The sequence below is a fragment of the Notolabrus celidotus genome, chromosome 20 (assembly GCF_009762535.1).
Source record: "Notolabrus celidotus isolate fNotCel1 chromosome 20, fNotCel1.pri, whole genome shotgun sequence".
NCBI lineage: Eukaryota > Metazoa > Chordata > Actinopteri > Labriformes > Labridae > Notolabrus > Notolabrus celidotus.
In genome coordinates, this window is record NC_048291.1 from 22,006,600 (window position 1) to 22,034,462 (window position 27,863).

Sequence of the window (27,863 nt, forward strand, 5' to 3'; positions counted from 1 at the left end):
AATGGCTCTTCAGCTCATGAAACAAGAGGTCTGCCAAATGTCACGCCAAGATGGATGATTATCGTCAGCTCCACTGTCATGGGAATATATCTATCTGGTGTAATTTGCAGGCTGGAGCAGCAATGAGCAGAGATAAGATCAATATTTAATGAAAGTGTAAGTGAAGCTTAAGGGTTGTCACTTATGCCTGTGCTGTTAATGACATGTCACATTATCATACTTATCAGATCGGGTCAATCTTAACTGCAATTACTGGCCTCATTTCTTTTTAATTCATTACAAATGTTGAATCGTTTCAGTCGTCCATTTCTGTGCAAACATCCAAGGAATGTACTCTCTGGATTTTAGTGTCAGCAGCCTGCTCAAACTTCCAACTTAAATCTATTAATGGGTGCGTGGATTGGTATAATTCAATCAACACACCTAAAACGTGTTTGTAACTTGGAGGAAAAGTGTATTTCATGGCTGAGGAAGCCCCTATGCTTGGTGCCTCACTCTCCCTGGTAATAGTATCCCACAGCTAGCCTGCTGATTGTTTTAGTCCTGGATCACTGGCCATGGGATAAACCTGAGAGCCCAGCCTGCTTTTCATGTCAAAACCTTCAAGGGAAAGCGGCCACAATCCAAGAGCAATCACACTTGAGACATCAAAGTGCCAGAGAGAAGAGAGGCGAGAGACGGTCCACATTTTTTCCACGCAAGCCAAGTGCAACTCAAGCGTGGAGGAAGAGGAGATGATCTAAGGGGAGATGCCATTGAGAGGAAGACGGAGAGCAGACAGATGTGCATGGGCAGGTAGCAGCACATCAGGGCCTCTCCTCTGGCTGAGAGAGACACCAAGAAACCGACGCTGGTCACATTCCTGCTTTCTGCTCGTTCACTGTCCACTTTCACATGGGCAGGAAAGACCAACTGATGACCGTGTGTCTGCATTGAGGATCCAGCGTGATCATGGTTGCTGCTGATGGAACCGTAACTCCAGTTTAAGTATGGCCGTTCTTCAGGAAAATATACCTAAAGTAAAATAAATCATCCAGCAGAATGTTCATTTCCTAATGCAAAATGTGCAAGAGTTAGGATCTGAGCATTGTTGAGTTGAAGTTCATGTTGAAACGGTTGAAAAATCTAAAAGTACAGGAAGAAAACATCCAAACAAAAGTGTAGAGAACCTCAAATTTAGTTTTTAACAATGTACAATAAAAGTAGAGGAGTAAAAGTTCAACATTTCCTTTGATATGAAATGGAGTTTAAGCAGGGGCGCCATGCAGGGAAGAAATGTTGGGATAATTCTAAGGGCCATGACAGACAGGGGCCCAAAAAACATCAGAACATTTGCACAAGTGGAGCCCAATGTTGTTGTCCTTTATTGGGACCAGACCCCTGAGTGTAAGTTAAAATTATTATGATAAATGCTCCATTTTAATTAATTGAATCCACTGCCAAAATGTATTTCTTAATGTTTACCTTGACTGTATTTTATCATTTAAATGTTGAGTATAGATGAACAAGACATTTGCTTTGAGCAGCTGCATCTGAGGGCACCAGCCTGGTATGATGAATAAAGGTAGAGGTTGTTAACTTGTCAGTGGTCCGTCACACTATTTAGCAGCAGTCAAGCCCCCCCCCCCTCCTTCCTCCCACCACTTCCCCGTAAGCTGTCATTCATCTCTGTTCTGCCTCACTGCTGCCCAGCCAATAGGATGCTGGCGCCCGACCAAGAGCCCAGGCTGCTTAGACTTGTGTAGTAAGTTGATTGATAACCACAAACAGAGCTTTCCACCAGTCATAGGACACCATACAGGTGCAATTAACACATCAGACAGAGCCAGCATAGAGAGATCAGCAGGTATGAAGCATGATGGGTAGAACATGATTGGGTTTACATATGAACAAGTTAATTACAAGAGTGGTTGTGTGGATACATATTCATTAAGGAGGATTTGGAGGCATCATTAGGGTAAGGAAGACAGAGGTTAAGTATATAATGAAAGCACGTCTTGAATTTTCAATCTGATCATGTGTTGCTCAAATAGATAAAAGAAACACACTTTATATGCATAATAACTACTTTGAGCAAGTAGCCTTCCTGTTGTATTTAGAGCATGTAGAGCTCTTATCTTGTTACATTTTAAAGGAAAAGCTGCACTAATGTAGTCTGAAAAAAACAGCCATCACCCCTCCAGCCTGTGTATCATTCTGAACGGCTGTGATTTCTGAATGACAGACTCAACTGATGCACTAGTGTGAGCATGCCTCACCCTCTCGGAGTGTCCTTTAACCATGTTTCTCTATCTTCATGTCCTCCTATGTAACTAAACACCAGCAGCAGTCTGTTCTGTAAAAGGGCCTACCCACATCACATCTTCAAAGCCCGCTTTGGTCTGTGTTTGATTGAACAATTACCGCCATGGTTAATTTGCTATCACTAGGGACTTACACTTTCCTAGTTTAGCAGGATGCCTACACATTGTTTACCTTGTTCCTTTGACTCCATCAAGAGGTTTTCAGATGAAGTCAGTTGCGCTGGGCAAAACAACTCACACTTTCATGGTAAAATGGTTTCCATCACAGCGTGTGCATCACGCCTTTAATTTGTCTGTTACACGCCAGTGAAGAGGGAGCACACCTGTGACAGCTGTTTCCAGTTATACGCAGATCCACAAATTACTGGAATACAACAGAAAGCTACAAATAATCCACTAAATATGTCCCTCGATTCCACCTTGTTTTACACACTGAAGTATTTTTATGAAAGGTTATAATTGGCTCTTGTGAAATCTAGTTTTTGGATTTTAATAGTAAACTGCTTTCCAATCACACAGAAATGAATCATGTCTGTTGAATTCCTGCATTACAGTTAAGTGCTAATTTTGCTTTCAGTCAGGCAAAGCAGGTTATATTTATATAAAAGAGGCAGATTCCAAAAGTTATTTTATTCAGCTCTCATGACGGTGACTCACAAGTGGTGTTCAGGTAACAGTAAAGCAATGTGACTTAAAAACAAATGGCAGGTTAACTTTAGCCACTAAAAAATTGAGAATTACTAAGGCAGGCAGAAAAATAAAATGTAATCATTTTGTCCTTTTTACCCTGTTAACTTGAGCTTCATGACACATTCCGGTTTTACGACACAAAGTTGTAAACATGGAAAAAAAAAGTTGCTGAAGTAATAATTCTTGTGCAATAAAGTCAGAAATCCCAGTTTGGACTTCATAAATGAACAAAATAATGCAGAGGAAAATTAGAATAAGATTGCTACCAAACTATCTTTCTTAGATGTTAGCTAAAAATAGTATATTTATGCCTCCAGATTTTTAACTGTGAATTTATGTTATTTCATTTTTTTTTGATCAACCTGACAAAATGCAATGAGCTGTGTAGTAGTAATAATAATTTGTAGATGATCAAATACTTGCAGAAGTTAGAAAAAACTCCCTTAAAGATGTATCAAAATGTAATAGTTATTTCCAATTTTAATATTTAAATAATTGAAATAATACATTTAAGTCATTTTTAAACTATTCACTGAGTTCTGTTGAACGACTCAAATTTCATACATCAATTTTATGGCGAGTCTTTAATATAATTAACATATAATATTTCAATTCTTGCTATCTTTTTTCATTACTACTTAATGTTTTACATCATTAGTGTAAAATAACTTACATCATTTGAAAAGCAATAAATGCCTTAATTATGGAATTAATACAATAACAGTGATTTTATGGTTTTAATTATAACATTCTCTACTCCTTTAGAGGGAATTTAAACACTTTGAAGTCATTAAATTATCCACAAGTTATTATATTACCACCAGCTCACTGCAGAACCCTTTCATCTGTTACACTGAAGAACCAGAGTTCTTTAATCTGCAGTGATCAAATTAGAGTAATTTGGGGACTGAAGACAATAGAAAAATAATCATCTAGCTCTGGAATGCAGGAAATTAATGACACTGTTTTCAATTGGTTGTGAAGTTGAACGTTTTGAAGTTACGTCGTTGCTTCCATGTGAAGGACCTTCATTGACTCAGCGATCATTGAACTGGTGTCGATTTGTCCGTAGATTCCCACTAAGAACGCCTTGTGGAGCAAGATGTCTGCGTGCTCTGTGAGGAGAAAAAAGGCACATTACAGCGTTTAGCTTTGGATCTCTGACTGGGACTTTTAGTTTTGATATTTAGTTTAAAATCTGGCTACACATATTGAGTGGTAATGGGACTATGAGAGGGGAAAAGGCGCATGAGTGACTTCAGCTTACAGTCAACAAAAGAGAGCAGAAGAGTATCCTCTTACCTTGACAGAGGAGCACATATTCTGGAAGATTCCTGAGAGCAGTCTGTACCACGTCAAAGTTACCGCTGCCCATGCAGTACATGAAAGTTGGCAGGAAGTCTGTTGCTAGGCTGTAGCAAAGAAAACATGCACTCTTACTATACATGGTGAAATGTGAATCGTGACAGGTAAAAGCATGTCGACAGATGCATGTAATGTATCGACAGGGAATTAAAAGGATATTTCAAAACACTTTTCATACATTTTGTCCCTGTTTCCTCTGATGGTTGAGTTTCTTTTACAGTGCACTTAACTTACCAGGGATTATTCTGGATGCAGCGCAGGGCCAAACTGAAGGCCATGTTCCGACACAAGTCCTCAGAGGAAGCCATGAGTCTCTGCAGATCGTTCTACAAACAGTAACACAGGGCTGTGATGAACGTGTTACACACACTGACAGGCAGGCACTACACTCTGTTTTATTGTTTCCCGTATGTGACTCACAATGAAGTACTGGATGATCTCTGGGCTCCTCCTCGACTTCTCATCCACCTCTGTCAACACCTCCAACACATCTATAGCAGACGGGGGAAAACAAACTGCATATTACTCATTATGATACAGGATTCATACATGGGAAATGGCTGCGGCGGTATGTTAGTCACCCTCGACTGCCTCTCCTCTCGACATCTTTTTCAGGTACGTTGTCATGTCAGCCGCGCTCAGGGAAACAGACGCAGATATGTTGACGAGGGGCAGGGAACCAGTGGCCATGTCATCTGGAAAAGAGCAAAAACATTTAAATTATTAGTCTGTGTTTGCAGGAAAATATGTGACAGTGTGCCAAAACGTAGATTAAATGTAAGTTTTTTTTATACTTTGAATGGTCTTATTTAAAGTAAGAAATAAGAAATCATGCACTCACCCTCTCCCTCTTCGGGTGCCTCCTCGTTAGAAGAACTTTTCACAGGCAAAGTGAGTCCAGCCAGCAGAGACTTCAGCTGAACCAGGTCTGGATTTTCTGCACACAAAGTCCTAGCAGCAGCAGAAAAAGAAATCACTTACAAAGACATTGTTGCTGGGAAAAGTAAAATCATTCATGGCGTACAATTTAGCTGTAACATTTTTATCATTTTAGGGGCATTTTTTCCATGGTGTGCTTACTGCAAGATGCCAGAGTGCTTCTGTAAATAAGGAATGGCAGCTGCTGCATCATGAGTGATGTACTTCTGGGTGAACTGCAAAAACTTGTTGATAAAGACCAACGGAGAACGAGTCCTCTGAAAGTTCTACAAGTAGAAAAAAAGCACAAACATTAATAAACATAGTAAAACTCTGATTTGTTGCACATTAAATCCACTAATCCTAAATCCTATGGTGAAGATAATAAAGCGTGTGAGCCGCCCACCTTAAGGACCTTCATAAAGGACAGAAGGCAGTCTTGAAGCGCCCTCTGGTGGTCGCTGTGGAAAAGAAGCGGCTGCAACAGCTCCAGTATGGCAAGCACATTGCTAAAGAACATCATGTGGTTCTGCTGCCGGAACTCCTGCATGTTGAGGTGAATTCGACCGTGTAAGAGACCTGCAATCATCGGCAGGTGTCTGGGAATAAAATAAAGAATTAAAAACAGTCAACAGGCTGAAACTTCTCTTAAAGCAACAGAGGATCTGAAGTTTTTAAGTCGTTAAGCATTTTTTTCACCTGAGCAGAAGGACAGGGTGTGACACAGCCAGCTTTCTACAGGCAAGGTTAGCATCAGATGCACGGTTCTCTGCTGACTTTGAGTCTCCAATATCAGCAAGGAGTGAGACCAGGCGATGCACCAGGACATCAAGCTGAGGAAGACGTGTGACATAAGCAGAATTTTAGGTCAAATTTTGATTTTTTTTGTATATCAAAGGTTCAATTTTGTTAAGAAAAACAACAAGAAGAAAATAACAGAAGAATCAAAGTAGAGTGTGCATGAGTGGACTGGGGTCTTTCATTACTTTTGACCTGTTTTGTGATGCAATAGAACAATTCAATGCATTTTTGGGCTGCTTGTCCTCATTTTGAAGAAACTGCCCAACAACTTTTTACTCTGGAATACCCCAAATTATTAAAAATAACCAAATATTCTACCACGTATGGAAACACCTATCTTAGTAAATTATGAGCTCTACAGCATAAACAAATGGATCATTTTGCCCTGGAAGAAGGACATAGAAATGTAGATATTAAGATAAAATCAATTACATTTACATGGTAATAACTATTACCTTGCAGCTGGTGCCGTATGCAGCCCCTCCGCTGCTGAAGGTGCCCTCAGGAAGGGTAACGTGCTGGATGACCTCCGGGAAGTGCAGATAGATCTGCAGCAGCAGGTTTTGGCACCTCTTACTCATCGCACTTAAGGACAAAAATAAACAAAATGAGCTGAAAAGTGAGCGCTGTGCAAGGGACAGAGAGGGAACAAACTACAAAAATCACTTTCAGGGAATATATTTTAATACTGCTTTAAGACAGTGTGGCTGTGCATGGTACAGATAGCAGCTTAGTGAAATATAATCCAGACTGTAATCCCTCATGTTGTTGACTTGTGTAGCTTAAAGTGCTGTAATTGACAGTGATTGGATGTCCAGACACTGAAAGTCTTTTTTCACATTATAAAGAAAACATTGTTCTTCATTTTTGTAACATTTCCTTCCGTTATGCCAAATTCACTTTCTCCATCTCTTTGATCAGATCATCAACAGAGCTGATATGAGATCAGAAAATGTGATAAAGAATGTCTCTATTGTTAGAGTCTCAGAGCAACATAATTAATGTTCATTAATACAAACTAAGTCCATGAATAGCGTAATGTAATTCTGGGGCATTTCTCTTCAAGTCACTGAGGTTTCATATAATCCTCTAAGGCTCTTGTCAGGCTCAAATGATGCACTCTTTACTTACTGAAGAGTTTATTACAGCTATGAATTAAGGGAATCAGAGCGACCTTGACCAAGAGGAGAGAGTCTGCTGCTTGTTCAATAGTTTGTGTGTAATTGGAATAAACACCAGCTTATCTGAGAGTGAGCTTTCACAAGAAGAATGCTAAATATGTTTATTCAACACAAGGCCAAAACCCTTTACTCTCAGTGTGTTTTTTATCCTGATGTATTTTCACTGGCAACCATTTTTAGCAGACAGCTTAGCTCTACTTAAAATACTGTAATTCGGGAGCTAATTTTGCTTGACCTTGGCCAAAGTTTCCTCATTAAAGTGGTTTAATAAGCAGAGACATATTCATGAAAGGAGGGTTTGACTCCACAAAGAGTTGCACCCTGATCTCTGACAGCTAAGTCAGAGCAGGAATTCACAACACAGGCAAGTTTAGAGCTCCAGTCTTAATCCTCTTGGTTTCATTATAAGACACTGACCTTTTAAAGAGATCACAGTACAGACGACTTCTGCTGGTTTTAATTTCACACCAATGGATCTAATTATCGAGTTTTCCGCACACACCACAGCATTGTGGTTGACAGAGGAAGTCGAAAAAGTTCATCTGCACTGAGAAGTAAAATCTAGTGCGATTTCCTCCAAGTGTATCAGCACACGGTTACAAGAAAGAAATGACTTTCTGCTAATTAGACGGAACAATGCAATGTGTCAAAATAAACGGCGAGCACTTTGGTGAACCGTATGACAAGAAGTGATGAGCATGCTTCTGATTATGACGGGAGGAGATAGAGGCAAGAGAAAAGATTTGAGACCTCAATCCTTACCTGTCCTCCCATTTCTTTGTGCAGTTGATGAGGTACTCTGAGACTTTCTTGATGTTTTCCAGCTCCCCGCTGCAGTAGGAGTGAAGGAGGGGCAGCCTGGACTGGATGAGGGAGCAGGAGGCCTGGTCTAGGCTGCTTTTGTCATCATGGGGTGAATCCCGACTGTTGAGCTCTGACTCCGACAAGATCAGGTCCACCAGGCTGATGAGCTCCTCTGAGCTGAGTCGCAACACAAACTTCTCTGTTTTCTTCTGCACAGACAAAAAGAAAAGAATCATGAAGGACTTCTGTTTGAACTAAAACAGAAAAAGGTTGACCACAGGGGGATTTGATCTTACTTGGGGGATCTTCTGGTCACGCCCTTGCCAGATCCGAGGGATGTGGCTGCATGCCCACAGGAAATCCAAAGCAGATGATGGGTCAAGTCTGAAAAACATGAACACATTAAGTTCATAGTGTCTCTTAAAAACATCATGCTCAATACAATCTCATCATGATCAGAAAAAGACAGTATATCAGTCTACTACTGTCATAAATCAAAGACTGTACTTGTAGTCTCTGCGTTTGCCGAGTAGAGCGCTGATACACTGCAGGAGGGTGGACCAGTTAGACTGATGTGTAAGCACTGCCAAGAGATACGGTCTGTATGCAGGGGTTCCTCGGGCCTGCAATAAATGATGAAGTCATTAAGGATAAGCCAGAAAAATAAACTGGTAAGACAGTAGAGACACAAACTCTGCAGGCAGGATTATTTACCTTGTTGAGGGCAAACAGAAGTTTCTGTTGTAGGTCTGGACACACCGAAGTGACTTCAGGGTCCAGATGCTCCAGCCAGTCAACCAGCAGCCCGGAGCTCAGTCCTGACTTTGTCACCTCACAGCTGGAGGCAAAGGTGAAAGTGAGAGATTAACTTCATGTGTGAAAATACTTTAACTTTAAATCCCTAGTAAACACCTATGATACAAATGTTTGACACAATGGTCACATGGCTTCTACATTGTAAGGCACTCTCTTCATAACACATTGAAGGTGTTAGCATTAGCATGAATTCTGTCAGCTACATGCACTGCTTGGACCAGAGCTTGTGTGCATCAAATAACCTTTCTTTTACCTGCTTCACTGGCAGTGTTTCTGAACTAGGAAAAGATGATATGATTTTCACCGTATGTGAAACTGTAAACCAAAAAAACCTCTCTGAAGCAAATCAAACAGCAGCTTTTGAGTACAAGACCACAGAAGACCAGAGACGTTTGTCAAAGGTAGCCGTGTTTGTCGTTCAGTCCTGTCAGATGTAAATGTTTCTTGCATGACTCAGGATTGAAAATAGAATTGCTGCGCTCACTTGTTAGAATCGGCGTCCTTTTTCACAGTTCGGTCCTCGGTTTCCTGAAGCAGCAAGGAAATCACCGTGGCAACAGAGCCGGCCGTCCCATTCTGTGTTCCGACAGTCATCAACAGAGACAGGAGCTCCTCCAGGTACGGGGACCTAACCTCCATCAGACCCTGTAACACTGGGAGAGAATGAAGAGCAGGTTTAGAAAGAGGCTTCATACTGCCATCTTAGGTCCTTAACTTAACTTTAAGAATGGACACAGTCAGTTTACTGCTTGATGTTAGAAACATTACATCTGTACATTCACACACACAAATAATGTCTACTTTAACACCTTTTCCAATAAGCTCCGCCTCTGCATTGCATCTGTCTCCACCCTTCAGCATTGCAATGATGGCTCTGAGGGGAACTTCAGTATCTCTGTGATAAGCCAAAGCCTCAGCCAAGTGGAGGAAACCTGTGCGCACTGCAGGGCAGAAACACTCATCACTTACTGCTCATATAAAAATGAAGGAATCCATTTCTGATAAGTGAAAGTGTTGAGATTGTTACCGTCACTGTGCCTGTGTTTGTGAGTGTTCTGACCAGCGAAGGATTTGAGCAGAGTCTTCAGAGGTCCTGCCTCCACAGTTGGGTTGTCCAACCAGATTAACATCTCAACAACAACCTTAAGGAACAGCGAGGAGAAGGAATGGTCCTGCGACACCAGACACTAGGGAAGATAAAAATCAAAAAATGGTTTTATATTTCAGTATTTATGAGTAAAAAACAAAACATTGCACCGACCATGAGCATGCCTTACCTGATAAAGGTGAAGCTGCCGCATGAGAGGACAGGACAGTGCATGGCTTCGGTGCATGGACATGATTATTTGCCCCGCATGAGTAGACGACAGCAGAGCTACAAAGGCCTGGAGAAGCCTAAAGGCCAACCCAGCCTGTTGGATTTGTCCCTGCTTGGCCCGCATCAGCTCTTTAGCAAGGGCCTGCTGCAGAGCCAGAGAGAGCTGGGAGGGAGGGGGGCCGTGCCAGCGAGGGTCCACCTTTAAGGGGAATATCTGTCGGAGAAGGGATAACAGAGACAGGACAGTTTGACAAAGAAAGGACTCAAGAATGAATAATAAAAACATCGGAAATGAAAACACGAGAGAGAAACAGGCAGTGAGTTCTACCTGAAGCAACATGCCAGGCAGATCATCATCTGGCCCGACAGCAGGAAGCTGACTGGCTCCTCTCATCTTCACAGAGCTGTGGGGTGTTTCCACGGTGACTTTGGCCTTACTCGTTTCAGCAGAGTCTGTCAGGGAAGATGAAGTCAGGACATGGAGTAATTTAGATTAATATCTATTATATTTTCCAACCATTTTTTTTGCAGATACCTCACATCAGATTCCTATGCCTGGGATTCACCAGATAACCTCAGATTTTGTGTGAGGATTGGTAAAACGTGTTTTTTTTCAGCGCTGTCAAAAGATTAATTTTTAAAATATTGATTAATCGTATGATCTTCTACAGTTAAGTCGCGATTAATCAAAAATCAATCACAAACTTTTAATCTCTTCTTAATGTACCTTGAATTGCATTTACGTCCTTTTTGCATGAACATTGACCTAACTTCTGTTCTTCAATACATGTTTAATATAGGTGGTCATTAAATTTAACCCTAGAACACTAACGTTGGGTGATTTTCACCCATGCGATTGTAGTTATGTGATTTTATTATGTTGCTGCTGCCTGAGTTGCATGGGTCACTGGGTAGCTTCATGCTGCTCTCTGATGTCACCCAAGGTAGGCCTGTTTCCCTTCTACCATCCCTGTCTTTTTCAGAAGGCACATGTTCGGGGGATTTTCACCCCACGTTAGTAGTTGAGAGTAAATTCTTTGTTTATCTCACACAGTTATCAGTGATCCAGGGAGACTGTGCCTTCACTGGATAAGGCTCATGTGTCCCAGGAATGGGTGGCCCTAAGAACAAGTTCCCAGCTCCATTATTTAAAAAGAAAAATCATTAATCATTAATGATCATTAATGATTCCCTAATTTTTCACTAATTTTTGAGCATTTTATAGGGTCCCACCATGATACATTTTTGTGTTTTATGAGATGTTTTATATCGGGAAATACAAGAGGAGTACTTCAATTTGTAATGTTGCACTATGATATATTTTGATGTTAGGTACTTTTAATCTGGTATATTATATCGGGTAAATATACCCAATGTCAGTGATGGTGTTACTAAATGTTACGTTAGTGTTCTAGGGTTAATCATGTGAAGAATCTAAACATTTTGGCAAGACAGTGACTAAAATAAACATGAACAACTGTTTGGGAGCTGATGTCACAAACCTCTGTCTGGAGGAAGAGATGAGCTCAGTAAAGAATGAAAAGTGTGCCCCCCAGTGGCTCCTCGCTCATGCTGCACTTCAACCAGGTGAGCCATGTAGTCTGCCACAGGATAAAGAGAAAATCAGAGATAAATAAGACATATTTTAAACCATAGATCTCAAACTTCAACAATTTTGTAGAAACACTCTTACGCTTGTCCATGATGTTCTGCTCCAGCGACTGTGGATCATGGGAGACCGCCTGGTCCAAGTACTGCAGGAGTTTACTCATGCTGGAGACAGGAATGCCAAAGGACTGGACAAACAGCAGCAGCTGCTGAGGCTCCAGGTCATGTAAAGCTAGGGAGGAAAACATCAACTGATTCATTAAAAAAGTATTTACAGGGTGAGAACGACACGTGTTGTTTTAACTCAAGTGGTACCTGCATCAACCAGTCGAGCAACCTCTGATCGTATCATCCTCAGTTTCAACCAATCAGGCAGAAGGAGGGCCTCTTCGGATGTGTCAACCAGGAAGGCAGTGGGTAGAGGTTTTTTGTCAGGGAACCAAATGTCCAACAGAGCAAAGAAATCACTTTCTCCTTTACAAAAAAGAAAAGATAAAAATGTTGTTAAAGCTTCTGTAACATGCACATAATGATCTGTGGTGTGAATAAGACAACCTTTGGGAGGCCCGAGCGTCAGCAGGATAACCATAGCATGGACGACAAGAATGTGCATTGTAGCGGTCTCTCCTGTGGTCCAACGTAGAAACACCTGATCCTGAGATTCTGACTGAAAAAGAGACAGGAAGGGTTTTTCAAGCATTAGTTTTATCATGTGATGTTCCCAGTTAATACAAGTCCCCAAATCTCTGCAGTCCAAAAACAAACACAGCTTAGCTTTTAATTAGAACTGAAACCTGAGCTGCAGAATCTAACTAAAAATCTAACTATCTCACTAAGCTCAGGTGTTGTGGTTAGTTTTGAATGAAAGTGGAGTTTAGGTGATGTGGATGTCAGAAACAAAACTCACCCAGCTGTAAAGATCCTCTCCCTCTTTGGTCTTCCTCATCCTTTTGATGTACGACGAGAAAATTGTGAGGAAGGCGCTGAGAACAGCATCCGACTCTGGTCTGCAGGAGTGTTTGGAGAAGAGGCTGTTCATGATGGTGGAGCGCTCCACGATGAGTCTGGCAACATCCTACAGGAGGGGGGATCGGAAATAAGATATATGTCTTTTAAAAAAGAAAAGCATTAAATGTTCATGGGATTTGAGTAAATATTTTTTATTACCAGAGCTAGGTCGTTATGAGAGGACTGCTCTTCCACTGGTGCATGCTGGGATAGGTAGATGAGATAGGCACTGATAGTCTGTGGATCTGTCTCCATATGTATAGCCTTAAAAAAGAGCAGAAATACTGTCATTCAAAGAAAAAAGGTGACTTGTATTTTAACTCATCCAAAGTTCAGGAGGATATCAACCTGCTGCAAGGCGGTGGACGTCATGCCTCTGACGCTGTCAAATAATGGCAGCTTTGGGAGGTCTTGCAATAGCCACTGATATCCTGGCAAGAGCTCAGCGTCTGCAGAGTCTTCCTCCATGGGCTGGTCCCGTTCCTCTCCATCTTTCAAGCCTCCTTCAATCAGGACCAGCGACAAACCCTACACACAAATATGAAATGAACATGGCGTCAGTCTTGGTGATAACGTATGGATGCTAGAGGTGATGGTTTCGGCTTCTAGTTCAGTACCTTCATGGCTAGGACTCTCGATGCCACCTGTGAAGAGCTGAGGCGTCGAAGGAAGTAGTCCAGCACTTCACATGTCGTCTGCTCATCAGCCTTAGGACCCAATAAAAGATCCTGGAGACGCCCGAGCAGCTGCCTTTGTTTTTGTTGTCTCTAACAGGAAGAGAGAGAAGACATCAGAAAAACTTTTAAATGACTAAACAGGATCAAGAAGCTGCTGGCTGTGAATCGAATGCTCAGGTGCGACATCAACATACTTGTCTCTTCTTGGCTTTCTGCTCTTTGCTCTCTCCCTCGTCATCGTCATCTATCGGCAGACTGTCATCGGCAGCATCGTGCAAAAGGAACTCACACAGGCACTGCACCGGAAGCACATCCAAAGACCCCTCACTGGACTGGACCAAATCAGCCAACCAGGGCATGGACTGAGAGGAGGCCTGGGCAGAAGGGATAGAGCACTTAGGTCACAGGCTGAAGACAAAGCCAAATTAAATGTGATATTTTAAAACATTGCAGACGTTGCTGTTAGTTTTTTGGGATTACCTGTCTCTGGATGATGTTGAGGAGGAAGTCAGGGTTGCGACTGCGGCAGAGGAGATGTCCCAAACGCAGTGACTGGTTGAGGGTTTTTACCTGCTCCTGCACCGCCGGAGGAGGTCGACGAGGTGGACCCCTGGACACAATCACAAATGAGTCCAAATTCCAGAAACACAGCTGTTCAAACACTTTGATCAAAAAGTTCGGACTTGGCTTAATGGTCAAGATGCGCGCCCATGTAGTGGGTGGCCCGGGTTTGAATCCAGCCTGCAGCTCCTTTCCCGCATGTCATTCCCCCACTCTCTCCTAGTTTCCTACAATATCCACTGTCCTCTCCTTCTGTCAATATAACAGCCCAAAAATATAACTTAAATTCTTTTTTTTAAAGTTCAAGAGCCAATCAATCAAGACCAATACAGTACTGTTCTGGATCTTTAACATATGCATTGAACTAACTGATTTATTTTGTCGAGATTCTTCTTTTTTTCCATAGATAAATTGTTTTTCAAGACAGTTTGTTAATCAAATAGCTACAAGGTTTCTCTTTGCTCTCTTACTGTGGGTCCAGACTGGTAAGCTGAGACAGCAGCAGGCTGTTGCTCTCTGTGATGGTCTGTTTGGTGGAGGCTGCAGCCAGGTGGCTCTCGAAGGCCAGGATCTCTTGTTTCTCTCTCTGGGAGATCTGCAGTTCCCTGTTGATCATCTCTGTCTTTGTGTCCTCGTCCGCGACGGTGCATGGAGGGTAGCTGTAGTTACTGCGGCAGCACACAGAGATGTTTGTTAGTCGTACAGGGACGTCCACTCACTTTATCATGAAGCTCATTTATTGTTAATGATAGTCTTTAACTTACTTTGTCATCACCATCTCCATGAGCATTTTTAGAGTAGGATAGCCGTCCCAGGCAGCCAAACCTAACGGAAGAAATGTGCGATAATGTCTTAACTGAAAATGTTGATTATTTTATGTCTAGTAAATTACTATCAAGGAATTTATGTACCTATTTTCTGAGGATTGAATGCAGCCACTACAAGCAGCAGCAGCCATGCCTTCCAGTACAGAGTGGATATCGCCAGATTTGGAGGTTGGTACCTTAAACAGAAAAGAGTTGTTGGTTATTTTAGATGTTAACTTTCTAATTATAGAGCACTTTTAAAAGCAATTCAAGAGAGTTTGTATTACCCTGCAGGTAGCTGAATGTTTTCTGGGTGGTGATATGTACACAGATTCAACACGGCATCGATGAGCTGGATCCTCTCCACTTTCACGACCTCCAGATCTGAACATAGGGAGTCTGCTCCGAGAATACAAAGTGATAAGTAAAGAATCATGTCCAAAGTATTCAAATCCATAAAACTGATCATTGAATCAAGGCACTGCACCAGAAACTCACCATCAGACTGAACTCCAGCAGCTCTCTTCACCAGGTGATCTGCAAGCTCCATGGCATCAGCCGGACCCAAGGGCAAGTCACGTGACAGACCGATCACAAGTATGCGCATCAGCGTGTCCTCTAGCAGAGGCACCTCAGAGCAGAGGCGAAGAAAGAAACTGAGGAATCACAAATTAGGAAAAACGTCATCAGGAGACAGCTCAGATACAGATAGAAGTAACTACAAGTTCAAAGAATTCTAAAAGTCTCACTTTCTGTCACTCTCTGGAGGCCAGTTGTCCCACTTGTAGTACGTCTCAGGTTGCTCAGTGAAAAGCACTTTATGAAGGCTGCAGATGTGACAAAGAAACGTCATATTGAAGAAGATGAAAGCATGATTAGCCTGAGCTGAGTGGACAGTAAACACATCAAATATCTGCAGCTACCAACCAGTGCACGTAGTCTTTTGCGCCAACTTTGCTGATGGTAGGAACAACTGTGTGAAGCCACCACACAGCATCTCTCTGGATGGATGCTATCTGGTTCTGAAACGACCTCAGCACCTCCAGATCTGACAAAAACACATCACTTGTTTAAGCTTAAGCTGCATATTGTGAGTTCAAGAAACACAACTACAGATAAAAACACATCACTCACTCTTCTTCTCTCCTTTGTCCCAAGCAATGCCAGCTTCTTTGACCTGAGCGGTGATGCCTAACATCATGGAGACTGTCAGTAAGTCTGTCACTTGGATGACAAAACGCTCCTGCAGGTGAGAGAAGGGAAAACAAAGGTCAGAGTCCAGGAATAGGTACAGAAGCAGACATGAGGGATTTTATTCTGTGCTTACTTTAAACTCCATGTCCACGTATGTCGCCTCCTTCCTCTCCTGCATCAAACCGAAGCAGAAGGACTGGAAGTTGATCTCGTGCTTAGTCTGTTTGATGATTTCTCTCAGCAGCGCTCTGGAGGCTCGGAGGTAATCGTCCTTGTTGGTGAGCAGGTCCTGGAACACCATCGCCAAGAACTACAGAGACGATGAGAGGGAGAGAGGAGGTTGAAAAACACAGATTCTAGCCAAAAGAGTCTGAACACGGGTTTAATTTGTAACACTGTATTCATTCCCGTCACCTTGGGGGCCTGCTCCGGGCTGTGCTGCAGCACTGTGTGCAGGACTTGCATGTTGTTTGGATTCCTCGCATTCGACAGCTCGTTGAAGATCACCAGCTTCACCATGGTGCCTAGGTTGTCTCTGTGGGCGTTGAGGAGCTCTCTGCAGGATCACAGCCAAAGCAGCCAAAGTTAGTGTGAGTCACTCTGAGTAACAACCAATCAAAATCAAACGTACAGAGATGTTTACAGACCGGACACAAAGCATGTAGTGGTTGAGGAGGACTTTGGGTTTGAGTCGGATCTTGATCAGGTTGGAGATCACCTCCATGTCGTCTGTACCGTGGGTGTTGCAGTTCATACATAAAGACATGAGGAGGTCTTGGGCGGGTCGAGTCAGCTGTGCAAACACAAACAAAGAAAGTGAGCCAATACATTAAAATGTTCTACATGTACAACATTTAGTCTCAGGGATGACACTCTCGCCCCCACACCACTGACTTCATTCTGTATTTCCCTGCAGGTTTTTAGACTGACTCTCAGGCTAGTAAGATGCAGCAAATGTAGTCATTATGAGCAGCTTCTCTCATGATGTTTGTTACTCACCTTTGGGTTCTGCAGCCACATCTCCAGCCTCTGTACCGCCATCAGCCGTGCCTCTTTGTAGCCACATGTGGCTGTGAGTAGGCGTAGCAGGTTTCGAGATACGTTGTCCATGGGCTGCCTGCGGTTGAGCTGATCCCTGAGGACGTCCAGCACATAGTCCTCCACACTCTCTGCCAACTCTTCATACCTAAGGCATACAGTGAATAAGACAGGACATGTGTGAGGGGAGTTTTATCTAAAACAAAGAATTACAGATTCCAGAGGTTTCAAATTACACTAAAGCATCTCTAACATGTTTATAAGTGCTATCTTTACCTCGGCATAATCTGCCCTTCATCCTCAGGGCTGAGTTTCTCCTCTGCTATCAGCAGCTCAGTCTGACTATCATCCTCATCAGGGGTTGAGGGATGAGGGCTGCTTCCTAAAACACACAAACACAGCAAGATCAACCAGTATTTGTTTTCTGCATCAGCTGTAAGTGTCATCCAACAAGGTGTGTGTTTCTTGTCATGCATCTGCACCTGCACTGAGGTCTCCACCAGTGCGGCCGGTGTCAGCCTGCAGCAGCATACTCTTTGGGGGCATCTTTGTCCCAAAAGCAGTCTGGATGTTGTCCACAAAGATCTTACAGTGAGAGCTGTCCACCCAGATTCTTTCCCCCAGAGAGTCTTCAATGTACACCTGAAGATACATGTGAGATTGAGAGAGTGCAAGAAAACAAAAGAAGGAAAAACTAAAAGTAGGACTTTGTTCAACTATTTCCAATCTTTGATTCTTACTTTCACAAAGATCTCTGGCCAGTTCTCGTCCTCCTCATAGGCTGCCATCAGCAGATTGCAAGCAAGAACAGACACAAGGCTGTTCCCCTTTGCTTTGAAGTTAATCGAAGCATCTCGACGCAGGAGGCTGCACAAGGCCTGGAAAGTCAGAAAAGATTTCATTTAATTCAAACATCTGTAAGATTCACTTCTGGTAAGATTTCTCTACACGGCTCATAATATCTATATATGCAATCTGAAGTTGTGGTAGTTAGCGAGCACACAAAAGAAATCTCAGGACATCTTTAAGGATCATTTATGAATATGAAACCACTGAACAATTAAAAATAAAGAATGGATAAAGCATCAAAAATCATACCTCAATAATTCCTTCAGTAGCAAACACATTGGGCTTTATCTTGGCCAGAAACATGAGACTGAGGTACAGGGTGATGTCAGGCTTGGCTCTGTTCATCTTGAGTTGCTTCACTGCTCCACACAGCAGTCCCTCAATGCGATCATCGTTTCCTTCAGACTCTGCTGCTTCAATCTCGTCCAGCAGCACTGCAGGTGACACTACAAACAAAGAGGGTTTTAAGTATTTCAGTCATGATCCATTGTATTGCCATTTCCATGATTAACAAGCATTTCAGAAATCAGATCAGTGTTTGTTTACCTTCAATAGGTACCACTGACGGCTCCTTTATTGACGGTGATATTGCTCTCTTGTCCACAGCTGCAACATCAGCGAGTCTTCCCAAAGCACTGACAGGTGGGGTGGTGGACAGTTTGGGCCGTTTTGCGAGGCTGGACAGACCAGATGATGAGGGCAAGGTGGAGGAAGTCTCTCTCTTCCGATCAGCAGGTAAACCAGAGGAGGCTGGCTTCAGGAGCACAGCGGGGGCTTTGGGCTCTCCTCCCTGGTTCTTTGATCCGAGAGCGATGAAATCTCCTGGAGGTGGGTGGCCTGGGAAAATCAGATGTGAGAGAAAGTTATGACTTGTTTCTTCATCACATAACTCCACTTAGACAACAATGACTCAACTTGGTCACTATTTCTTTCACATGTCCAAAGCTTAATGCTACCTTAAGGGGTGTGGCTATTTCTGTATTCATGTAGCTGTGTATTGCATCATTAACAGTAAGAGATCGTGTGCTGTAACATTTCAGTCATCTTCTCGTGACATTGTGTTGACTCTGCAAAAGTCTGTGTATAGCGGCCTCTTCTCCAATTGTATTTAATCAATTTTGTATTATTGGTGTATATTTTGACATGCATGTCCATGAATGTACCCGTGTAGATGTATATACATGTATTTCTGTGTATACATGCACTTATGCGGGCGTGTCTGTGCTTATACATGTCCGTGCAGGCAGATCTATGTGGGTATAGATAATGAACTACTTATTTCTAAATGAGGTTTTGGTCAGCTATGCATTTTTATTTTTTATTTTGTTTTCAAAGATTGTGATAAGTTGGTACTGTTGTTTTTTTATTTCAGTGATATATATCATGAACCCTGACTTTACATCCTGATGGGAGGGGGAATGGGGAATAGGGAATAGGGGGGGTCCAATTATTCCACGATCACTCATATGAGTATAATATGTAACTCAGAATGTGAAAAAAACCCACAAATACAGTCTATACAATAACTCCACTTAGATGAATCTGGTGTTGATCTTTTTACCTGATGGTTTTGCAGCACTGGGGCGTCTGAGAGTCGTCGGCTTTGGACGATTCATTTTGACTTACAAGCACAAGTCAATTTATCACTGCAGTAAAACGTGGGCCACGTTCATGCCTTTAATATTCTGCGTATTAGGAGAACATAGACAAACACATGATTAGTAGGTATAAAGTTAGGTCATCTACACCAAAGCTATGACCCTATATGAAATAACTCATCTCTTAGCAAGGGAAACAACACTACCGGCATGGTTTAAATGATCAAAAATAATATATCCAGTCTCAGCTGAGAGATTATATGTTCTTAATAACATTTGTTCAACATACAGGTCAGAAACTAACAGGCTGCAGACAACAAATGAAGTAAGAGCTACGTATGTTGTTGCTAGTTTAAGCTAGCCTTAGCTTTTGTCAAGCATAGCATTGGTCAATTTAAGGGTTAAATGGCCTTCTAAATACCAACATGTAATACAAAAATGTCTCACATATTTGTTCGGGTTCATTCGACTGATCGTGGTAAGCCTGAAAAGTGCACTTTGAACAAAATGTTACGTTTGCAGACTCAAAGCTTCCAGACAACCATCCTGAGAGTTACTTCTTCTCTGTTTTGAGGCTGACGGCTCACAGACATAGATGCGTACAGCGCCCTCTGCTGCTCTGGTGTTTTTATTTTTTTTAACTCAACTTTATTTATATAGCACCTTTTCATAGATAAAAAACATGCAGCCCAAAGTTTTGATGTCCAGAAGCAGAGAGTTCCATAGCTTAGGGGCATAAAAACAGAAAGCTCTCTGGTCGGTGCTTGTGAGAGACACACGAGGAACATTTGTTTTTTCAATTTTATTTGTATTGTTTTCTTTTTGAGTGCAAAACGTTCACAAAAAACAAACAAAAAAAACAACACTTTTTACTTCCATTTAACCCCCCACCCCCCTACATCTCTTCGCACATAAATAAGGTAAAAGAATAAAAAAATAAAAATAAAAAAAAAGCAGGCAAAAGAATAGAGGAACAAAAAAAGAAAGAAAGAGAGAAAAAAAGAACATCCAATCATACAAGTGCAAATTTCATATTTCATGTGTATCTTTTTTACAATAAATAAAGCATAACGTTTTATAAAGGGATAAGCAGCCTGTAAACTTCATTATATAGTTAAAAAGAAGACTTGATAAAATAAAAAAATAAAAAAATAACCAAGTAAGAAAAGTCTATCTAAATATACATATATACACATACATATATATATATATATATATACACATACATACATATATATATATACACACATATATACATATTTATACATATATACACACATATGCATGTATATACAAACACATATATAAAAAGAGAAGAGGTATTTCATACATTTAGACAAAGTCCAAGTTCAATTTACAGCTAATCAGCAAGCCCGTTGCACAAATAACTGCGTTCCAAAAAATGCACAACTTTTTTATATAATAACAGTTTTCCTCTGAGTATTAATGTATTTTTTTCTAGACATGCATGTAGCCATGTTTTTAACCCATGCCCCAATACTGGGTCTTTCAGTTTTTTTCCAGAACAGTTCTATCAGCCGTTTTGCTTGCAGGATGCCCAACTTTGTAAATATAAATTCTTCCTTTCTCCATGAAAGGTTAAGAGGATAAACACCTAAAATAACAGCCTTAGGTTCCATAGGAACCTGAACAGGCAGAATTTTGTTAATAGTAGACAACACTTCACCCCAAAAAATATTTATCTTGTCACATTCCCATATGCAATGTATGAATGTTCCTTTTATGAGACCACACTTAAAACAAAGGTCAGGAATGTTATCATTGAATCTATGACGAGGAACATTTAAAAGGGAAGTATTATGATCGGGCTGGAAAAATAAAATGACAGATCAGTGATGTATGGAGGAGCAAGGCTGTTAAGAGCTTTAAAAACAAGTAAGATAACTTTAAAATCAATTCTAAAAGAAACAGGGAGCCAGTGCAGAGTTTTAAGAAGAGGGGTTATGTGATCAGTTTTCTTTTTTCGTGTTAAATCTCTGGCTGCAGCGATTCTTGAGAGACTTTGTGGGCAAACCAGTATAAAGGGAGTTGCATTAGTCGATGTGGCTTGTCTGTTCACATTGCTTCTCCACAAGTCAAGGCATGAATTTAAATAGCTGCCTACTTTTCTCCAGTGTCTTGTGTTTTTTTCTAATAATTAATTAAACATGCACCTTTAATACAATCTATGGCGGACAAAGACACTCAATGATTAACAGTTGTATCAAGGCATGCTGTGAAAAAAACGTTTTACTTTGAAATTGCATACCGGAAATGAAACATGCTACGGTAGTCTTTCTAACTTGATTTCTGAGGAGATGCAGTTGCTTATGGTTTCCACCAGAGGGCACTGTGGTAAACAAAATTGGTAAACATAACTAAGCTATGACAGGGGTTCCCAAACTTTTCAGCCTGCGACCCCGAAAATATAGGTGCCAAAGATTCGCAACCCCCACTGTCCCTCAAAGTGGTTTAATGTGGCTTCATTTAGCTGGTCTGCAGAAATTGACCCTGTTTCCTGTGCCGTTATGAATTAACCTACTGCTACTGATGCTTATGATAATTAACTGTTCACTAACCCTAAACTTAGGAGTCATCTGGCAAAAAGAAAGGCCGAATTCTCTTTTTTTCTATTCTCAAGGTTTTATTTCAAGTTTAGCTACTATTTGTGTCGATATTTTTTACTATAAACGGGTAAAATGTACTATATTAGATAACTTTTGTCATCCAACTTTTTTTATTGCATTTTTTTAGTATTTCCTTGTTCACCACAAGTTAACAAATGATATATAAGTAACACAAAACCAACAAAGAGAAGAAAAAAATGAATATACAAAAAAAATACAAAAATAATTATAATCAAAATATTAAAGAAATAATATTAATTAACAGTACAAACAAAAAGGGAGGTAAACATAAGAAAACAAGGTTAATAAACAAAAATACATAATAATAATAATAATAATAATAATAATAATAATAATAATAATAATAAATATTTTTTGATAACTTAAAAAAAAACATCCTGGAAGACATCTCACGACCATAGACTGTATAAAATATGGACATAGTATCCGTGGCGTGACCCATCTGTTCCTGAGAGCTTTTTTAAAGCCAATCGACGGCGGCAGCCATATTGGAAATGCGGAACTCAACCAGGCAGAGTGTGACGTAGTGTCAGCCTCCTAGCCAATAGCTATGTGTTCCCGACCGGGAGTCATGTCAGTCATGTCCTTATTTGGGCAAAAACTCGTAATCTTAATATCTTCTGAACCGTCATGTTAGTAAAAAATTCACCCCCCGTACAGTGTGAGCCATTAGAGAGATTAACTTTGTAGGGCCAAGCCGTTTTTTTAAACCAGGCTGTAAACATGTTTATTAATGCTGCAAAGATCGTCTTTTTCCCCTTCATGTCTATGTGGTTTCCGGTGTTTCTGTAGCCAGCCTCAAGTGGATTCTCGATGTATTGCAGTTTATAACACTTATGCATGGGCTTCATCATTTCAGACCAGAGGTTGCCGCTTGCTCACGACCCCAATTTGTGTCTCACCTTGGGAACCCCTGAGTTACGGCACCATCAAGGAAAACACAAAGTTATCTATAGTTTTATCGTAAACTTGCTTTCTAGAGGCGGGTAACTGTCCAGTACCATGCAGCACTGGAATGCTTTTCATTATGAAAATGAAGGGAGATGTAATTATATCTACGGGCCACCAGAGGGCAGTATCATTAGCTGACCGACATTTGGTGGCCATTCCTGCAGTTACATTTTAATAAAGTTAGACGAAATAACATTAAAACCTCCGATTGACCCCCTTCAAAGTAAAATGACGCAGCTTTAGTTACGCTGTCACCAGGATATGACACTTTCCCCATGTTTATTTTTCATTTCATTTCTTTGATGTAAAAATGAGAGATAAAGTTACAGGATGTAAAGCAATTAGAATTTTTTTTAACTGTATCTTGTAGGTTTTGGGTGTTTACTTTAAGCGAGGAAGACCACATCAGACGAAAGCAGCTTATCTTGCAGTGCCTTGCGTACAGATTCTTCAAATGTTTCCACAGACGTCATAACTGTACCAAACGTTTTGAACAAGTGAATCAATTCTAAGTAGAATTTCTTTCATGTGGTTTCAGTCAGTGCTTGGGAAATGTTTCCCACATCAATTGCGCTAGTGCATGCTGATATTATTTGCAAATAGGGAACCATGCTCACTGTTTTTCTTCCTGCACACTGAGCTGTTAGTGACTCAGATTGGTCCAAAGCTCAAGCAAAGCTTCTAAACAAAGAATAGGAGAAAACAAATAGTGTATTTCCTGTGAGATCACTGTAGTTACAGAGTGAATATAGGCTACAGCCTACTTTTGTCCTGTTAAATCATGTCTTTATTGTACTTAACTCTGATGGTAAGTCTCACACAAGAGGTGGAAAGCAAATTTACCTGACATTGTATCACTCAGAAATATCTAATGGTATCTTAAATTAAATATTGTATTATTTATTATTTCCCTCCAAAGACTTAAAGATGAAGAGTCAGCATTTTTCACATGATGTATGCACAAAAAATCGTGCAAAAAGGTGCACTTTTTTTTTTTCTATATAAGATCTCTCTTGCCTTGCATTATCAATACACTTAAACATACGATTCACATTCTTGCCTTGAAAAGCAAAGGAGACAAGTTAACATTTGCATGCTTCCTATTACCACAAATGTAACACATGGTGGCAGCAGTCTCCATTCTAACTCGCTTCATTGGGAGCTTTCTATTTCATTTGTTGAACACTGATATTAATCATCACCTAACAAAATGAAACTTTGATTCAAACAGAATAATCAGCCCAGATTTGGCCTATTTAAGCACTTTGTGATGAGTTTATCAAAGACTAAAGTCACATAAAGAAGGTTAAGCACTTAAATTAATAGTACAGAAGTTAATTCATCACTCCACATTTCAAACCCCAACAAAAAGAAATAAAAAAAATTGATTTCAACACAAAACCTGTCAGTTCTAAAGTTCATCATCAGCCTAATACACATGGGAAACAAGATGCAGATTTCTTCAGTCTTAAGTCATCAGGGAAGCTTCTGATGATGAGTCACACAACAAACAATGAGAAACAAGGTTTCCTAAGAAATCAAAGTACACGTTTGTTCATCCTAACAACTGTTTTCCTTCTGTACAAGTATCCATGCCTTAAAGTCAGAGGATCAAAGCCTAACCAGCCTTGACAATGTCCATATTTAGTCCTGCCTATGGTTAAAGGCAGCATTTTTTTTTTCATACTTGAGCCCCGCCAAGCACCAGACTATGAAGTAAGGAGAAGGAAACTCTCAGCCTTACTCCTGAGAGTAAAAGCTGTGTTGTTCTGGCTTCATAACTCTCATTTTGTCTAATTCTGGTGATTCAGTAAACAGTTCACCTCAGCCTTCTTCAGCTGCCACCACCATCACCACTACTGTAACTCCACCATGTTCCTTTCCATGCAGCTTAGATCTGCCAGCCGGTTACGTAAAGTGTTTTCATATGAAACAGATTTCGGTGAAGTCAGTGGAATGTCCAGTCAATGTTCCAAATTAAATCTTGTGTCATTTGGGAAGTCTACAAATCTGCAAAAACAATCCTTTTCCTTCTGACATTACGTACGGCCCACACAGTGCCAGTGGCAGCTGTCTCATGTGTCAGGCCTTCTTTCTTAGATATTTCTAAAGCATGTGAAACACTCCGCAGAGCAAGATTAGATTCATAATTTTGTGTTTTTATCCAGTGAGGTTTTTTGACTCTTTATAAATGCTTTGAAAATTCTGCATGGTCATATCAGTATCAGTCTTTTCTACTAATAATTTGGAGTATTTCAGGGGAAAAATGGTCCTTTTGCAACAGGGGGCCTCTTTGTGCCAGATCACATTTCTGAGTTCAGCAGTCTGAGTCAGAAAGCAGTGAGATTAGTGAGTCAATGTTACTTCCTGTAATCCTACACGACCTGTGAGACCCCACAGTTAGCTGATCTAACGCAAACCCGACCAGTCTGCTCCACATGCTCCTCTGTTGTTGTTGAGTCCGACACAATGGGTGTATTTCAGGTCATGTATGGACAGTAATCGTCTAGCTTGGCTTCAGCTGAGCAGCTGCATGTCGAACTGATGGGAGGGGGTCAGCGCCGGTCCTGCTGAAACTTTAAGTCAGCAGTTTCTCTTTGTCAACTAAATTAAGATTATACACAGATATCTTTTTCTGCTAACTGATTGTTGGTTTCTCTTCTGAGTTTTCTAAACTTTTTTGTCTCTTTTTGTCTTTGTCTCTCTTCAGCAATCTCATCTCATTTAATCTCATTTCAGTCTAATAGATGTACTGCGCAGTCCAATCCCCTCTAATCTAAACCAATCTCATTATTTTAATCAGATCTATTTTTTCTAATGCCACATGTTTCAATAGCATGTTATCCCATCTACTCTTGTTTCATCTCATTTTCTTATGTTATGTCTAATCTGATCCCATCTAATCTCAAATTTCCTTCAATCTAATAAGATAAGATACGATAAGATACGATAAGATACGATAAGATAAGATAGTCCTTTACTTGTCCCACAACGGGGAAATTCAAGTGTCAAAGTAACAAGGGACAGTGCAAAATATATATATATATAAAGCATATAATCCATACCATTCTGTCTTATCTATCTCTGCTTTAATTCTGTTTCTCTAAAACTTTCTTTCATTGATTTTATTCTAACATGCTTCCATTTAATGTAATCCCATTTCATCTCTCATCCACTTTGATATGCTCTGATCCTACCTCATCCATTACATATCTAGTCTCATCTGATATAATAATCCCTTTGATCTCATAACAATTCTAATCTAATTCAATGTAATACTATTTATTTTTTCTCACATTAGTACTCTGATCCATCCTTATCACATCTCTTTATTCTCATCAGGTTTTCTTTAATAAAAAAGCAAAAAACACTTATTTCACATGTACAGGCCAATGTCCACAAAGACCACCATTCTTTCACAGGGGGCGCCAAAATTGACACAAACTGCGAGCTTCTTACAAGAGCTGTTTTTTAATATACTTCTTAATCCATATCATGCAGCATCCCATCACTAATCTTACTGTACTCATTTTTGGAAATAAAAGTATCCATCTCTTAAGATCCTGTTACTCGCTTTTGGTTTGTGTCACTTTTGGCGCGCCCCTGTGGACAAGCAGTACCTCTTATCTCTTTGCCTGTTTTGTCCTACACAAGTGTAAATAACTTTTTTTTTTAAATCACCTCCTGCTTTTCTTTAACATTAAAATATACCACACACAGAGATTATAGGCTTTGGTGAGTGTATATTTTAAAAAAGCTGTTTCTGTATCATGCTGTCAATCGCTTACCCTGACAAATACCCTCTGCAGTGGTTTCGGACATTGAGAATAACTATATAGAATAATCAATCTTTATGCTGATGATAAAATTTGCTTGTGCAGCTCATAACTATTAATAATAATAATAATAATACATTTTATTTAAAGGCGCCTTTCTCTGCACTCAAGGACACCACACAGATATAAATATATACATACACAAATTTACATTAAAGGAAACAAAATCAGAGTCAAAAATATTAATTCCACTTTGTTTCATGAACAGATAAAAAAAAACTCCTCACAGGAGCTTTAGATTTGGAATTACGGTGTGAGGATTAAAGTCTTGAATGTGAAGTGTTCTTTAAGTACTCACTATGCAGAATAGCTAATTCTAGAAAGAAAATTCTATGCAAGCAACATGATGCTGCAGCGGGTTAAGATGGGACTTCTGTCAGCTGTGTCATAATCTGCTCTAATGATCTTAACCTATTAGTTGATCATATAATAAATGTAGCAGAGTAAAAGTTGAATGTAGCATTGAACTGAATAAAGGTAACTTACCTAAGAATTGAGATCAAATTAACCATGCTTAGTTACTTGACCTCCTTGATTCTCATTCAATTTCATCTCAACAAACATGTTTATTTTGTTGAGAAAATACAGATTCACATTGAGAACTGGTTAACTGAAGACTGCCTGCCTTTAAGTCATTACAGTAAAGCTGCATACAGGAAATGATGGTGTGTTGTTGCTTGTGGTCAACACACAAGCTAACCAGAAAACAAAGCTGATTACTCATCCAGTGAAGTTATGTTGCATTTCATTTGAAACATGCTCCAGCTGCAGATGAAAGCACTAACTAAAACCATCTCTGGTGACAAAGTGATTCCACATGGGATTCAGAGTAAGCGCTGGATCTGTTGAGTCATTAACCATAAACTACGACATAAAAACCTAAACCTACGACA

General features: G+C 40.5%; 1 protein-coding gene across 2 annotated transcripts; it reads right to left on the bottom strand.

Moving 5' to 3' along the window:
• Positions 1–2,914: 2,914 nt before the first annotated feature.
• On the bottom strand, positions 2,915–20,122 carry ints1 (integrator complex subunit 1). 2 transcript variants are annotated; one of them, XM_034711652.1, is made up of 48 exons: positions 19,983–20,120; positions 19,499–19,622; positions 18,484–18,774; positions 18,187–18,383; positions 17,829–17,966; positions 17,571–17,730; positions 17,365–17,470; positions 17,050–17,236; positions 16,698–16,843; positions 16,465–16,606; positions 16,184–16,360; positions 15,991–16,099; positions 15,784–15,904; positions 15,606–15,683; positions 15,355–15,512; positions 15,144–15,255; positions 14,962–15,053; positions 14,815–14,875; positions 14,521–14,718; positions 13,970–14,099; positions 13,684–13,863; positions 13,430–13,579; positions 13,161–13,340; positions 12,972–13,076; positions 12,712–12,879; positions 12,360–12,471; positions 12,120–12,278; positions 11,890–12,036; positions 11,699–11,797; positions 10,525–10,649; positions 10,156–10,410; positions 9,906–10,065; positions 9,688–9,819; positions 9,363–9,531; positions 8,777–8,900; positions 8,570–8,685; positions 8,359–8,446; positions 8,021–8,271; positions 6,533–6,662; positions 5,976–6,109; positions 5,683–5,875; positions 5,439–5,563; positions 5,200–5,309; positions 4,940–5,053; positions 4,779–4,849; positions 4,593–4,684; positions 4,296–4,405; positions 3,717–4,108 (listed from the first exon to the last, which is right to left on the bottom strand). In XM_034711652.1, exons 2-48 carry the CDS (start codon positions 19,551–19,553, stop codon positions 3,993–3,995), a joined length of 6,573 nt encoding a protein of 2,190 aa, XP_034567543.1. In that variant the 5' UTR covers positions 19,554–19,622; positions 19,983–20,120; the 3' UTR covers positions 3,717–3,992. The 2 variants fall into 2 exon arrangements, with proteins under 2 accessions (XP_034567542.1, XP_034567543.1); XM_034711651.1 differs by having other exon boundaries at positions 2,915–4,108; positions 12,120–12,471; positions 19,983–20,122.
• Positions 20,123–27,863: the final 7,741 nt, after the last annotated feature.

Bases quoted from the DNA above. Each gene is read 5' to 3' on its own strand.
- ints1 (XM_034711651.1), bottom strand. From the start codon at position 19,553: ATGAATCGTCCAAAGCCGACGACTCTCAGACGCCCCAGTGCTGCAAAA. The intron at 16,607-16,697 runs GTCTGTAAACAT...GTGATCCTGCAG, and splicing joins CACTACATGCTTTGTGTCCG to AGAGCTCCTCAACGCCCACA. The intron at 10,650-11,698 runs GTTTGTGACATC...CTTCCCTGACAG, and splicing joins ATCTCTTCCTCCAGACAGAG to ACTCTGCTGAAACGAGTAAG.